This window comes from Neoarius graeffei, chromosome 10, assembly GCF_027579695.1.
Source record: "Neoarius graeffei isolate fNeoGra1 chromosome 10, fNeoGra1.pri, whole genome shotgun sequence".
Taxonomy (NCBI): Eukaryota; Metazoa; Chordata; class Actinopteri; order Siluriformes; family Ariidae; genus Neoarius; species Neoarius graeffei.
Window position 1 is genome coordinate 9,297,495 of NC_083578.1, and position 12,931 is coordinate 9,310,425.

The 12,931-nt window shown below is 45.5% G+C and overlaps 1 protein-coding gene across 2 annotated transcripts in view; it reads left to right on the forward strand.

Annotated features, from left to right (window-relative positions):
• Positions 1 to 12,931, forward strand: part of kcnip3a (Kv channel interacting protein 3a, calsenilin) — a 216,513-nt gene that overhangs the window by 53,897 nt on the left and 149,685 nt on the right. Inside the window, exon 2 of one of the 2 annotated variants that reach the window (XM_060931235.1) lies at positions 2,231 to 2,295. In XM_060931235.1, the coding sequence (XP_060787218.1) occupies positions 2,290 to 2,295 (6 nt within the window). In that variant the 5' untranslated portion in view covers positions 2,231 to 2,289. Of the gene's footprint in view, positions 1 to 2,158; positions 2,296 to 12,931 lie in introns of those variants that run through there. The other variant, XM_060931237.1, reaches the window with a different exon arrangement.

A 12,931-nucleotide genomic window follows, 5' to 3' on the forward strand; every position in this document is an offset into this window, starting at 1 on the left:
CTATGTTCTATTGTGAATACAATATCAGTTTTTGAGATTTGTAAATTATTGCATTCCATTTTTGTTTACAATTTGTACTTTGTCCCAACTTTTTTGGAATCGGGGTTGTACTGTATATTATTCACCTGATGTCAAAGATTCAAAGTGTTTTTTGTCATATGCACAGTAAGGACATGTCCTCTTGCACAATGAAATTCTTAGTTTGCTGTCCACCATGATTGCCAATTACAAGTAAATAAATAGGCGGAAGAAGTAATACAAAGTAAAAGCAATGTAGTGCAAAAATAAAAGCAACAACAACAAAAAAAAGCACCCAGTATAGTACAAAATAAAGGTAAATGTAGTGCAAAATAGGTAGTGCAATACAAAAATAAGGCAATGATCAGACGTAGCAGCAGAAGGGCAGTAATGTGTAAATATGTGCAAACAATATTCTGCACATGTTTACTTGAATTCACATGTGCAATTTTGGGGATAACTTTGTATAAACAAGTGAAATGTCTGTCATTTTTCGATGCTAGAACATTTTAAAGGTGAATTGTTCTGTTCTGGGCGGCATGGTGGTGTACTGGTTAGCGCTGTCACCTCACAGTAAGAAGGTTCTGGGTTCAAGCCCCGTGGCCGGCGAGGGCCTTTCTGTGTGGAGTTTGCATGTTCTCCCCGTGTCCGCGTGGGTTTCCTCCGGGTGCTCCGGTTTCCCCTACAGTCCAAAGACATGCAGGGTAGGCTAATTGGTGGCTCTAAATTGACCGTAGGTGTGAATGTGAGTGTGAATGGTTGTTTGTCTCTATGTGTCAGCCCTGCGATGATTTGGCGATGTGTCCAGGGTGTACCCCGCCTTTCGCCCGTAGTCAGCTGGGATAGGCTCCAGCTTGCCTGCGACCCTGTAGAACAGGATAAGCGGTTACGGATAATGGATGGATGGATGGTGGTGGTGTAGTGGTTAGCGCTGTCGCCTCACAGTAAGAAGGTTCTGGGTTCGAGCCCAGTGGTCGGCGAGGGCCTTTCTGTGTGGAGTTTGCATGTTCTCCCTGTGTCTGCATGGGTTTGCTCCGGTTTCCCCTACAGTCCAAAGACATGCAGGGTAGGCTAATTGGTGGCTCTACTGTAAATTGACCGTAGGTGTGAATGTGAGTGTGAATGGTTGTCTGTGTCTATGTGTCAGCCCTGTGATGACCTGGCGACTTGTCCAGGGTGTACCCCGCCTTTCGCCCGTAGTCAGCTGGGATAGGCTCCAGCTTGCCTGCGACCCTGTAGAACAGGATAAAGCAGCTAATGGATGGATGGATGGATGGTGGTGTAGTGGTTAGCGCTGTCGCCTCACAGTAAGAAGGTTCTGGGTTCGAGCCTAGCGGTCGGCGAGGACCTTTCTGTATGGAGTTTGCATGTTCTCCCCGTGTCTGCGTGGGTTTCCTCCGGGTGCTCCGGTTTCCCCCACAGTCCAAAGACATGCAGGTTAGGTTAACTGGTGACTCTAAATTGAGCGTAGGTGTGAATGTGGGTGTGAACGGTTGTTTGTATCTATGTGTCAGCCCTGTGATGATCTGGCGACTTGTCCAGGGTGTACCCCGCCTTTCGCCCGTAGTCAGCTGGGATAGGCTCGAGCTTGCCTGCGACCCTGTAGAACAGGATAAAGCAGCTAATGGATGGATGGATGGATGGTGGTGTAGTGGTTAGCGCTGTCGCCTCACAGTAAGAAGGTTCTGGGTTCGAGCCCAGCGGTCGGCGAGGGCCTTTCTGTGTGGAGTTTGCATGTTCTCCCCGTGTTCGCGTGGGTTTCCTCCGGGTGCTCCGGTTTCCCCCACAGTCCAAAGACATGCAGGTTAGGTTAACTGGTGACTCTAAAATTGAGCGTAGGTGTGAATGTGGGTGTGAATGGTTGTCTGTGTCTGTGTGTCAGCCCTGTGATGATCTGGCGACTTGTCCAGGGTGTACCCCGCCTTTCGCCCATAGTCAGCTGGGATAGGCTCCAGCTTGCCTACGACCCTGTAGAACAGGATAAGCGGTTACGGATAATGGATGGATGGATGTTCTAGTTTAAAATGAGATGTTCTGAGGGACTTTGGGGAGAAATAAGGGGCTAAATTAGCTACAACACAGTGTTATCTCTCTTTTCCTTGTGCACTGCTTTCTCTCTCTCTCTCTCTCTCTGTTTTCCATCTGTGTGTGTGTGTGTGTGTGAGAGAGAGAGAGAGAGAGAGAGATAACAACTCGGCTCTCCATATCACAGACTCGACGAGGGAACTGTTTATCCTGCTGCACCTGAGGAGACTTTATTTTACCACAGAAATGCAGGTGAGAGACTCGTTATTTTTTTTTCTTCCATGTGAGAATCAAATTAAATCCAATGACAACATTTCAACTCGTATCTAATTTAATCTATTTGTATCCAGTTTTATTGATCCTAATAAAGATGCGTCCCTGCTTACGTGCGACTTGTAACTTAGGGACGTCCTTAAGTGACACTTTGAGGTGTCGCGCGCGGGATTTTTTTTTTTTTAACGGTCATTTTAAAAATTAAATAAAAAAAATGCGCGCACGAGCTGCTGCTTGTACTGTGTCCGCGCGAGGGTTTTAATAGACTGCGCGTGCGCGTGAAGACTGCAGTCTTCCAGTATGATTCCAGTTTAATCCCGGAATAACCCGGGAATCCTGACTGGAATTATCTGCTGTATTTATCTTCCTTAGGTCACTATAGCTACAAATTCACGGCTCGTCAAATCCAGAGTCTCTAACACAAATTGTTTCATCTTCATTTTTGCAAGCTCTCTGAAGAACTGGAGCCCTGAAATGAAGTACACAAAGTTTTAACCAAAGCTTCTCCTCAGTGCTGGGTGGATTACTGAGGGAAAAGAGTCCAAATTACACTCCTAAAAGCGTGATTACTAGTCTGATATAATCTTTCCATGACTTAAAATACATCATGGAGGCAAATCTGGGTGGCACGGTGGTGTAGTGGTTAGCGCTGTCGCCTCACAGCAAGAAGGTCCTGGGTTCGAGCCCCGTGGCCGGCGAGGGCCTTTCTGTGCGGAGTTTGCATGTTCTCGCCGTGTCCGCGTGGGTTTCCTCCGGGTGCTCCGGTTTCCTCCACAGTCCAAAGACATGCAGGTTAGGTTAACTGGTGACTCTAAATTGACCGTAGGTGTGAATGTGAGTGTGAATGGTTGTCTATGTGTCAGCCCTGTGATGACCTGGCGACTTGTCCAGGGTGTACCCCGCCTTTCGCCCGTAGTCAGCTGGGATAGGCTCCAGCTTGCCTGTGACCCTGTAGAACAGGATAAAGCGGCTAGAGATAATGAGATGAGATGAGATGTTAGTAAGGTGGGCGGCACGGTGGTGTCGCCTCACAGCAAGAAAGTCCTGGGTTCGCATACATATCAGGATCCTGGATTGACGTACGGTACATATGAGTGGCATTAAAATCAAATCAGTTGTTCCTTCGCCAATGGCCCACCTTTCCTCCAAATTTCATCAAAATCTGTTTACTACTTGGCGGCATGGTGGTGTAGTGGTTAGCACTGTCGCCTCACAGCAAGAAGGTCCTGGGTTCGAGCCTTTCTGTGTAGAGTTTGCATGTTCTCACCGTGTCTGCATGGGTTTCCTCCGGGTGCTCTGGTTTCCCTCACAGTCCAAAGACTTGTCCAGGGTGTACACCGCCTCACGCCCATAGTCAGCTGGGATAGGCTCCAGCTTGTCTGCAGCCCTGTAGAACAGGATAAGCGGCTACAGATAATGGATGGATGGATGGATGGTGGTGTAGTGGTTAGCGCTGTCACCTCACAGAAGGAAAGTCCTGGGTTTGAGCCCAGTGGCCGGTGAGGGTCTTTCTGTGTGGAGTTTGCATGTTCTCCCCGTGTCTGCAGGGGTTTCCTCCGGGTGCTCCGGTTTCCCCCACAGTCCAAAGACATGCAGGGTAGGCGAATTGGTGGCTCTAAATTGACCATAGGTGTGAATGTGAGTGTGAATGGTTGTTTATCTCTGTGTCAGCCCTGCGATAACCTGGCGACTTGTCCAGGGTGTACCCCGCCTCTCGCCCATTGTTAGCCTTGGATAGACTCCAGCTTGCCCGTGACCCTGTAGAACAGAATAAGTGGCTACAGATAATGGATGGATGTTAGTAAGGTACAAAAGTGTTTCCAGACCCGCAGTAATCACAACACTGTTAACACGTAACCTCACAGCAAGGAGGTTCTGGGTTTGAATCTCATCACGCCTCATAGGTTTCCTCTGGGTTCTCCAGTTTCCTCCTACATGCGGATTAGGTCAAATGGCTAATCTAAATTGCCCATAGGTGTGAATGTGAATGGTTGTCCATCTGTGTTAGCCCCATGATAGATTGGCAACCTGTCCAGGGTGAACCCCACCTCTCGCTCAATGTTACTTGGGATTTGCTCCAGCTCAGACGCAACCCTGAGCAGGATAATGAACGGATGGATGTTAAAGATACCTTTCAATCTTACAGTGTAATGGACTTTTCAAGTTTCATTCAGGTTTTAGTATACAAATGGTTCTTCAAAGGTTCTTTGAGGTATAATTATGGGTTATTGTCTTATTGAAAAGGTTGTACTACTTATACGAAAGCACTGTGTTGTAGGATTTTACATAGAACCTATGGGTTCTCAAGAGTTCCCACAGAGAGCCATCTTAAGCTAATTTCATCTTGGAAATTATGACACATTCGACTTGATGCTGAAGTGAGTAAATTATGCTTTTTTGTTGTTGTTTTTTTTTAAAGTGGACTGTAGATCTGGGGTCAGTGTTATAGTTTTAACTAATGCTGGGATCAGACTATACGATATTTATGTCTTTCATGATGGTCTCCCTGTCAGATAGTGCCGTAAATTTTGCCGTGTCTGGGTCAGGAGACTGGAAACACGACAAGTTTGACCCTGACCAATCATTGTTGACGCCTTTGTGTGTCATCTGGGAGGAAGGTAAAAAAATCGTCAATCATGGCTATCAAGGAACATGTAGGAATTGTCAAACTAGGAAAGGGGGAGGTGATATTCTCTGGAGCCCAGAGCACCTCTCAGGGAGCTAAAGAAGGCAACTGGACTTGCTTGAAATCCTTGAAGACGTTTCACCTCTCATCCGAAAGGCTTCTTCAGTTCTGCCTGACTAGTGGGGAGTTCCAGGTATTCATCCTCTAGTGGACCAAAAGCAACCCTAAAGAGAGTTGTTGAGATCACAGTTAGGGTCATCCTGTAGGTGTTAGGGTCACTGGAGCCCGGGTGTGAATGGTGTTAGCAGCCTAGAGGGTCGTTAGGGTGATCTGTGGGTCATTGGCTCTCTCTGCCATCATGCAAGTCATTGAAGTCAGCTGAGTTTTGGTGTGGATGTGTATTCAGTTTTCTGGGAAGTGTGCCAAGGACTGCATTGTAGGTGGCTGATAAGTGGTGTCTCAGACCACCTCCTCTATTCAGTGATGGTCGTTCCGGGTTGATGAAGATGGCTTCTTTTACTCCTCCTTCAAACCACTGGTCTTCTCTGGCTAGAATGCATACTTGCAATGGCTGACAGGAATGTGTGGAAGAACGTTGGGTGAATTATCTCAGCCGAGGCTGAAGGTTGACGATGATGATGTTGATGAGTTGAGAAAATACAAAAAATTCTGACATTGTTCGAATTTTTGTCAGGGTGTCATGGGACGTCGCAGAAGCTACATTGCTGTTCTTCGATTATGTCACTCTACAAGGCCTATTTGTCGTTCCTGACATTCATATTCGGGCTTGTGAAAAAAAAATGGGGGTGAATTCATATCGTCTGATCCCGGCATTAAGTTGACTCATTGGGAAAGAATTAATCAAAGTTGTGAGAATGTTCCGGTCAGTTGTGGAAGAGATGGAGCAGTTTGTGGACAAATAATTTATTTATTTGTAATACAATTTTGACTTAAGATTATATTTCTGCCAAGAAATGATGGGTGTGGTCACAAAATCTTCACAGTATTTACTTATACCAACTATACATCTCATCATCTCTAGCCGCTTTATCCTGTTCTACAGGGTCGCAGGCAAGCTGGAGCCTATCCCAGCTGACTACGGGCGAAAGGCGGGGTACACCCTGGACAAGTCGCCAGGTCATCACAGGGCTGACACATAGACACAGACAACCATTCACACTCACATTCACACCTACGCTCAATTTAGAGTCACCAGTTAACCTAACCTGCATGTCTTTGGACTGTGGGGGAAACCGGAGCACCTGGAGGAAACCCATGCGGACACGGGGAGAACATGCAAACTCCGCACAGAAAGGCCCTCGCCGGCCACGGGGCTCGAACCCGGACCTTCTTGCTGTGAGGCGACAGCGCTAACCACTACACCACCGTGCCGCCCGGCAAATTTTTTATTATCAAAATTCTATTTCTCATTTTATTAAATATAGAAATGCATGTTTGATCGCTATTTTGTCACTGCTGCAGCAAGTTATGAGTGTTTGAAATATGCTCTGTAATATATCAGTCCATATGTCAAAGCAATGGCCATAAACGAGATTCGTCAAGACCTGTGCGAGACATCGTAGGACGGAAGTAAAACGTGCAGCGGAAATCAAAGTCACCAACATCTGCCAACGTTGTCAAAAGACGCACGCGCCCTCTTTCGAATGCTGACGTGATCAAGCCGGAAGTTTTGTTTGTTTTGATAGAGATCAGGAAAGTTTGAAAAAAAGTTGGCAGTAATCGTCATTTAAACTCGTTTTTGTGCAATATTTCGTTTGGAAAACAGTTTTCAAAATGGCGGCACTGACACCTGGCTGACACTTCATGTTTCGAAGTCTCGCACAAGTCTCGTGAAGATCGCGTGGATAAGCGACGCCTGCCGTGGACCAAATGAACTAAATTCAACACGGCTAAAAACCGAACAGGCCAATAAGTATAATATTTAATTGCAGTTAGCTGCCAATATTAGTCACAGTATAAGGTTACTAAAACCGAAAACGTAATTGAATAACACGTTAATTAAGAAATAAAGCAAGTTTAAAAATGACTTCAGTCCTCCTTTAAATGTAACTACTGTATAACACACTTTGGGATGTGCTGTTATTGGAAAATAATCAGCTTTGGGTGGGAACAGTGATTCATCTTCTGCTGATTATTTTCTGGTAACTGCACATCACGCTAGTGTGTGTGTGTGTGTGTGTGTGTGTGTATCTGTGCTGTGGACTCGATGGGAAGAGCATGAGAACAATGCTGATATTTGATCGTAGCTGTGGATCAGTTTCCTGGATTAAACAGCGTCTTTGCTTTTTGAGAACAGAGTGCTCTTACACTGCGCTTTTATACATTTCATTGAGGGTTGATTGAATATGAATATTTGATGTGCTGTTCCCATAAGCGAGCATTGCTCTGAAAACTAAAATAAATATTTTGTTTTTTGGGCTTGGAGAGCACATTAATGTGACATGCAAACCAATGCTTCATCAGTGTGAGATACACTCAGTGCGTTTACATGCACATAGAGAAAATCGAATTTCTGCCGTTGCTCGACTGAAATCGAAGTTCTAAATGCCATGGAAACACCTTAGCTCGGCTGAAATTGAACCAAACTTGATTTCTCGTAATCGAGCTACACGACCTAGATTATGCGATTTTTGCCGAGCTACTTAGTGCATGTAAACCCTATTGAGCTACGTAGTCGAGCTACTTACTTCAGCACTGCCCCTTCCGGAAGTGACGAGTGACGAGACCACAAGCGGGAAACACGACAGCCTCGGTCGGCATGACAACAGTAGTAGCGAGCAGCAGAAGAGGTCAGGAGGAACAAACGAAGAAGAGAAAATGGTGAGCAGAAACGTGCACTTCTGGAGCAATGAGGAGACAGAGTTCATGCTCATTCAGCTTAAAGGGGAACAGAGGGCAATATATAGAGTAAATATAACAATAAAACACACATTAACGAACCTTATTCAAGACTTACAAAAGTTTTTTGTTCTAACTTTGGAAAGTTATAGTGTTTTGAAAGTAGCTCGAGCAAACTATTTCCGCAGTTTGAACAGCCCGCCATGATATTAATTTTATCCAATCAGAATGCACGTTCATTTTCTCTGCGTAACACTCATGACGTATGTATGTGCCCAGTTGTGTTGGCTGATTGAGTTTGGGAATAGCACGTGTGAATCGGAAAGTAGGATGAATTGTAAGTGATCGGCTACACAATGCCACAGTGTGTTGCTTTCGGGTGTAATAACAGGACCGATGGAAAGCATAACGATCCTCCAGACGTGTCTTTTCACTCGTTTCCGCTGAAAAACACCAAGCGAGTTCGAGCTTTCTTCTCTTCTTTCGTCATCACCGGAGTCGAGAGTACCTCTCCTAGGTTCAAACTGGTACCCTTCTAAGCCATAGCCTGCTTGCAGTGTGTCTTGCGGGATCTCTTCGTACGATTCGACAGAGCTGTCGCTTTCACTTGATGCGCCCGACGCCATGATTACACGCTTCTCTCCTAGTGCAGTGGGTAGGGCTGACATCACGGTCTTTTAAAAATGGCGACTCTTGTGCCGTTTAGCGTACCGACTATTATATTTACAATTACCAAGATATTTCGTTGTTTTCTAGTATATAAATTTGATAGAATACTTAAGAATACGTTACTTTGTCACATCAGCAACTGTATATATTATATTTGGTACCCCTTTAAGGAGTTGAATATATTAAAATTCATGGATGGGAGAAAAATGTGCAATGGAGAACACGGAACTGATAACTTTGTTTACACTCTTGAATAGCTCTTCTTCATGACGACAACCGGAAGTGTACCAACACGATGGGGCGTGTAGCACCACCTGTGGCTCGGGTGCACAATGTACCTCACACAATAGCTCGATTTCCTTGTGTGCATGTAGGATTGGATTTCTCTGGCACCCCTGCTGGGACCCTTAGCTCGATTACCGACAGCAGCTCGATTTGGATGTGCATGTAAACGTACTGACTCACCGGCCACTTTAATAGGATTCTAAGATTCTTGTTCTTGGCTGCAGGACTGGAACCCAATGTCAAGTCAAGTCAAGTCAAGTTTATCTGTATAGCGCTTTTAACAATAAACATTGTCGCAAAGCAGCTTTACAGAATTTGAACGACTTAAAACATGAGCTAATTTTATCCCTAATCTATCCCCAATGAGCAAGCCTGTGGCAACGGTGGCAAGGAAAAACTCCCTCAGACGACATGAGGAAGAAACCTCGAGAGGAACCAGACTCAAAAGGGAACCCATCCCCATCTGGGCAACAACAGACAACATGACTATAACATTAACAGTTCTAACATAAAGTCAGCTTCGTTGATGCTGTAACCCCCCCACCAACGGAAACCCGAGCGCAAAACCATTCACGACAACCTCAGTCCCAAAGTCAGCAAGTCAACTGCAGTCCTAAAGTCAGCAAGTCAACTGCAGTCCCCAGCCACAAAAGCACCACTGCAAGAGTCCAGACCGTCCTCCAGGCGCGACCCCCAACTGTCCACATGGGGCCGTCCTCCACAGGAGCGATGCGATGAGACTCCAACCAGACACAGGGCACCAGGATGGATCAGGCAGGTCCGAGGAGCAGAAGAGGTCAGCATCTCGATCCCAGGACCGACATGTAACTCAGAGGGACAGATTTGGGGGGGAGGGGGGTGTTCTTCTGCTCTTGGATACTGAGATGTTTTTCTGCTCACCACGGTTGTAAAGAGTGATATGAGTTACTATATCCTTCCTGGCCAAAAAGCTCAAACCAACCTGTCCATTTTCCTCTGAGCTCTCTTATCAACAAGGTGTTTGTTTTTTCCACCCACAGAACTGTTAGCCTGGGCCCGCCCATCCTAAGCATGACGCAACACGAGGGCCTGTTGTGAGCTTAGTCTGGCCAGGTAAGCTATCTCCGGCTCTTCCAAGCTCCGGAAAAATCGGGTGCCAATCAACTTTGAGCATCTCCAACGGCCCTGGGTAGAGGCGTGTTCAAGGCAGTGACGTAGTAGAACTGCGACCGGAAGCCATAGATTGTTTACAGAATCATGCTGTATTGAAAGCATTCAACGGGAAGTTCTCATTGAAAACGGAGCAAAGAGCAGCCCTGGAGGTATTTATTGAAAGGAAGGATGTTTTCGCCTTGCTCCTGACCGGCTTCGGTAAGAGTTTAATTTACCAGTTAGCCCCGCTAGTAGCCAAATCAATGGGGCTCAACGAGAATCCTATCGTCGCGTCACATATGTCAGAGGAAAGAGTGATGTGATTGGTTTAAGCTTCGTCACAGCCTTTTCTGGCTTCGACCAGTAGCAAACTGAGGCATTTCAGGGAGGCGGGTCAACCACGGGCTCTGGGAAACGGTTGGGCTGAATATCTTGGCCAGACCAATAGCTCGTAGAGCTTTGAAGCCGCGTTAGCCAGACTACAGAACTGTCACTCACTCACTCACTCACTGTTTGTTTTTTGTTTTTCGCACCATTCTGTGTAAACCCTACAGACTGTTGTTTGTGTGTGAAAACCCCAGGAGATCAGGAGCAGTTTCTGAAATGCTCAAACCAGTCCATCTGGCTCAAACCAACACCCATGCCACAGTGAAAGAAAGAAAGTCACACTTCACTGCGAGATCACAATTTTTCCCGTTCTGATGTTTGATGTGAGTGAACATTCATGAACTGAAGCTCTTGATTTTGTATCTGCGTGATTTGATGCATCGTGCTGCTGTCAAGCGATCGGCTGATTACAGAACTGCATCAAACAGCAGGTGTTTGTTATGGGTGTTCCTAATAAAGCGGCTGGTGAGTGTATTTTTGATATCTTAGATCCCAGAGTGTGAGCGCTGTTAGGATCTTTGTCTCAATAGGAAGACGCCATAGGATTACGCAAAACTCACGGGACAGCTACGGATACGCTAGTGAAATAAGATCGTGGAAATTAAAGATTCTTTAAGATATTTTTTTGGGCTTTTTTCACCTGCATTGGATAGGACAGTGTAGAGACAGGACAGGAAATTAGCGGGAGAGAGAGACGGGGAGGGATCGGGAAATGACCTCGGGTCGGAATCGAACCCGGGTCCCCGGATTTATGGTCTGGCGCCTTAGCCACCTGAGCCACAATGCCCCCAGGAAATGAAAGATTCTAATGGATGTGATACTTGTCTTGATGTGAGCCTGAGGAGCTGATTTCTGGATTGATATCTTAAGCAAGAACATAGTCACTTTCTTTAATCACAGGTCTATCGTCAGAGGATCTTCATTGTATAATTTGGCACGGAGAACACGCACTACCTTAAAGAATTCGGTCAAGGATATCAATCAGGGTGATTAGTAATAATCTTAAAAGGGCACTAAATAAAATCCCACAGTCTTAGTAAAGATATTGAGACATTATGAAACATCATGGAACGATATTACAACCCCACCTGGTGATGCATTTTGGAGTGGATTTTTAAAATTATGGTTGATTCGACAGAAGAACTCTGTGATCATTTAACTCTTTTTTTTTTTTTCTCGGTATCGGCACAGATTCCCTGATTTGTTTTCGATTCACAAGCTAATGATTTGATTCAATTCGATTGAATTGCGAGTCGATTCTGACTTGATATGAGATATGAAATACTGTGGAGGAAAAGTTAACCGAGAACGTGACATCTAAAGGGAAGGACTAGTAATCGTCAACTAGTCAGAGCCTGTTTATGTAATTATGTGGGTGTGTTAATTAAAGCGGAAATGAACTTAGAAAACCGTTCACCCCCCCCCCCCCCCCCCAAAAAAAAAAATGCATATTAGCCTAAAAGATCTCATCTCATCATCTCTAGCCGCTTTATCCTGTTCTACAGGGTCGCAGGCAAGCTGGAGCCTATCCCAGCTGACTACGGGCGAAAGGCGGGGTACACCCTGGACAAGTCGCCAGGTCATCACAGGGCTGACACATAGACACAGACAACCATTCACACTCACATTCACACCTACGCTCAATTTAGAGTCACCAGTTAACCTAACCTGCATGTCTTTGGACTGTGGGGGAAACCGGAGCACCCGGAGGAAACCCACGCGGACACGGGGAGAACATGCAAACTCCACACAGAAAGGCCCTCGCCGGCCACGGGGCTCGAACCCGGACCTTCTTGCTGTGAGGCAACAGCGCTAACCACTACACCACCGTGCCGCCGCCTAAAAGATTCATTCACAAATTTTACAGACTGATATCAAATCTGATTAATTTTCTTTAATAATTAATCAAAGCAAGCGATATTTTTGCACACACCTAATGCTAGTAGTGGCTTTTGCTACGTAACAGAGTGGACTTGTAGTCAATTTAAAGTTCGAGCTTGAAATTTAAGCCACTGGCTATCAAACGGCATCATGGTCTTTGAGCCATGGTTGAGGAATGAAGTGTTTTCTCTGCTTGATTATGGAAACCAGATACCAGCCTTCCAAGCATTCAGTCCATATAGAGCGGCTTCATCCAGTAAGGTAATTCAACACACACACACACATGGCCATCTGGACTGAAAAGAAACTGCAGAACAGATGTGATGAATAATTTGGTGTTGATGTAACCAACACTATTGATAAGGAAAAGAGGGCGGAGAGAGAGGATGGATGAAAAGACGTACATTAATTATGAATAACGGACAAACCCGCATCAGATCTTGCTTTACATGTACCAGAGTCACGCTGTATCCGAATACATTTCAGGAAGTTCCTGCTCTCCTAAAACCCCAGCTGGATCAAAAACGATTGAAGCATTCAGTATAAGAACCACTAGGTTAAAAAAAAAAAGGATTTCTATTTCGGCCGCAGCGGACTGACTCTCTATATCACTGTCTTTAAACACTCAAGCTCAGGACTTGATTCCTGAACGAGTTGTGTCATCAAACCTCAAGAGTAACCTCAACCTCATAATGGAAGTGTTATACAGTTAATTATCCCACAGCGCCTTTGAATACTCGATTATGATTGGTCAGAAGGTTTAGATTCATTTCTCAT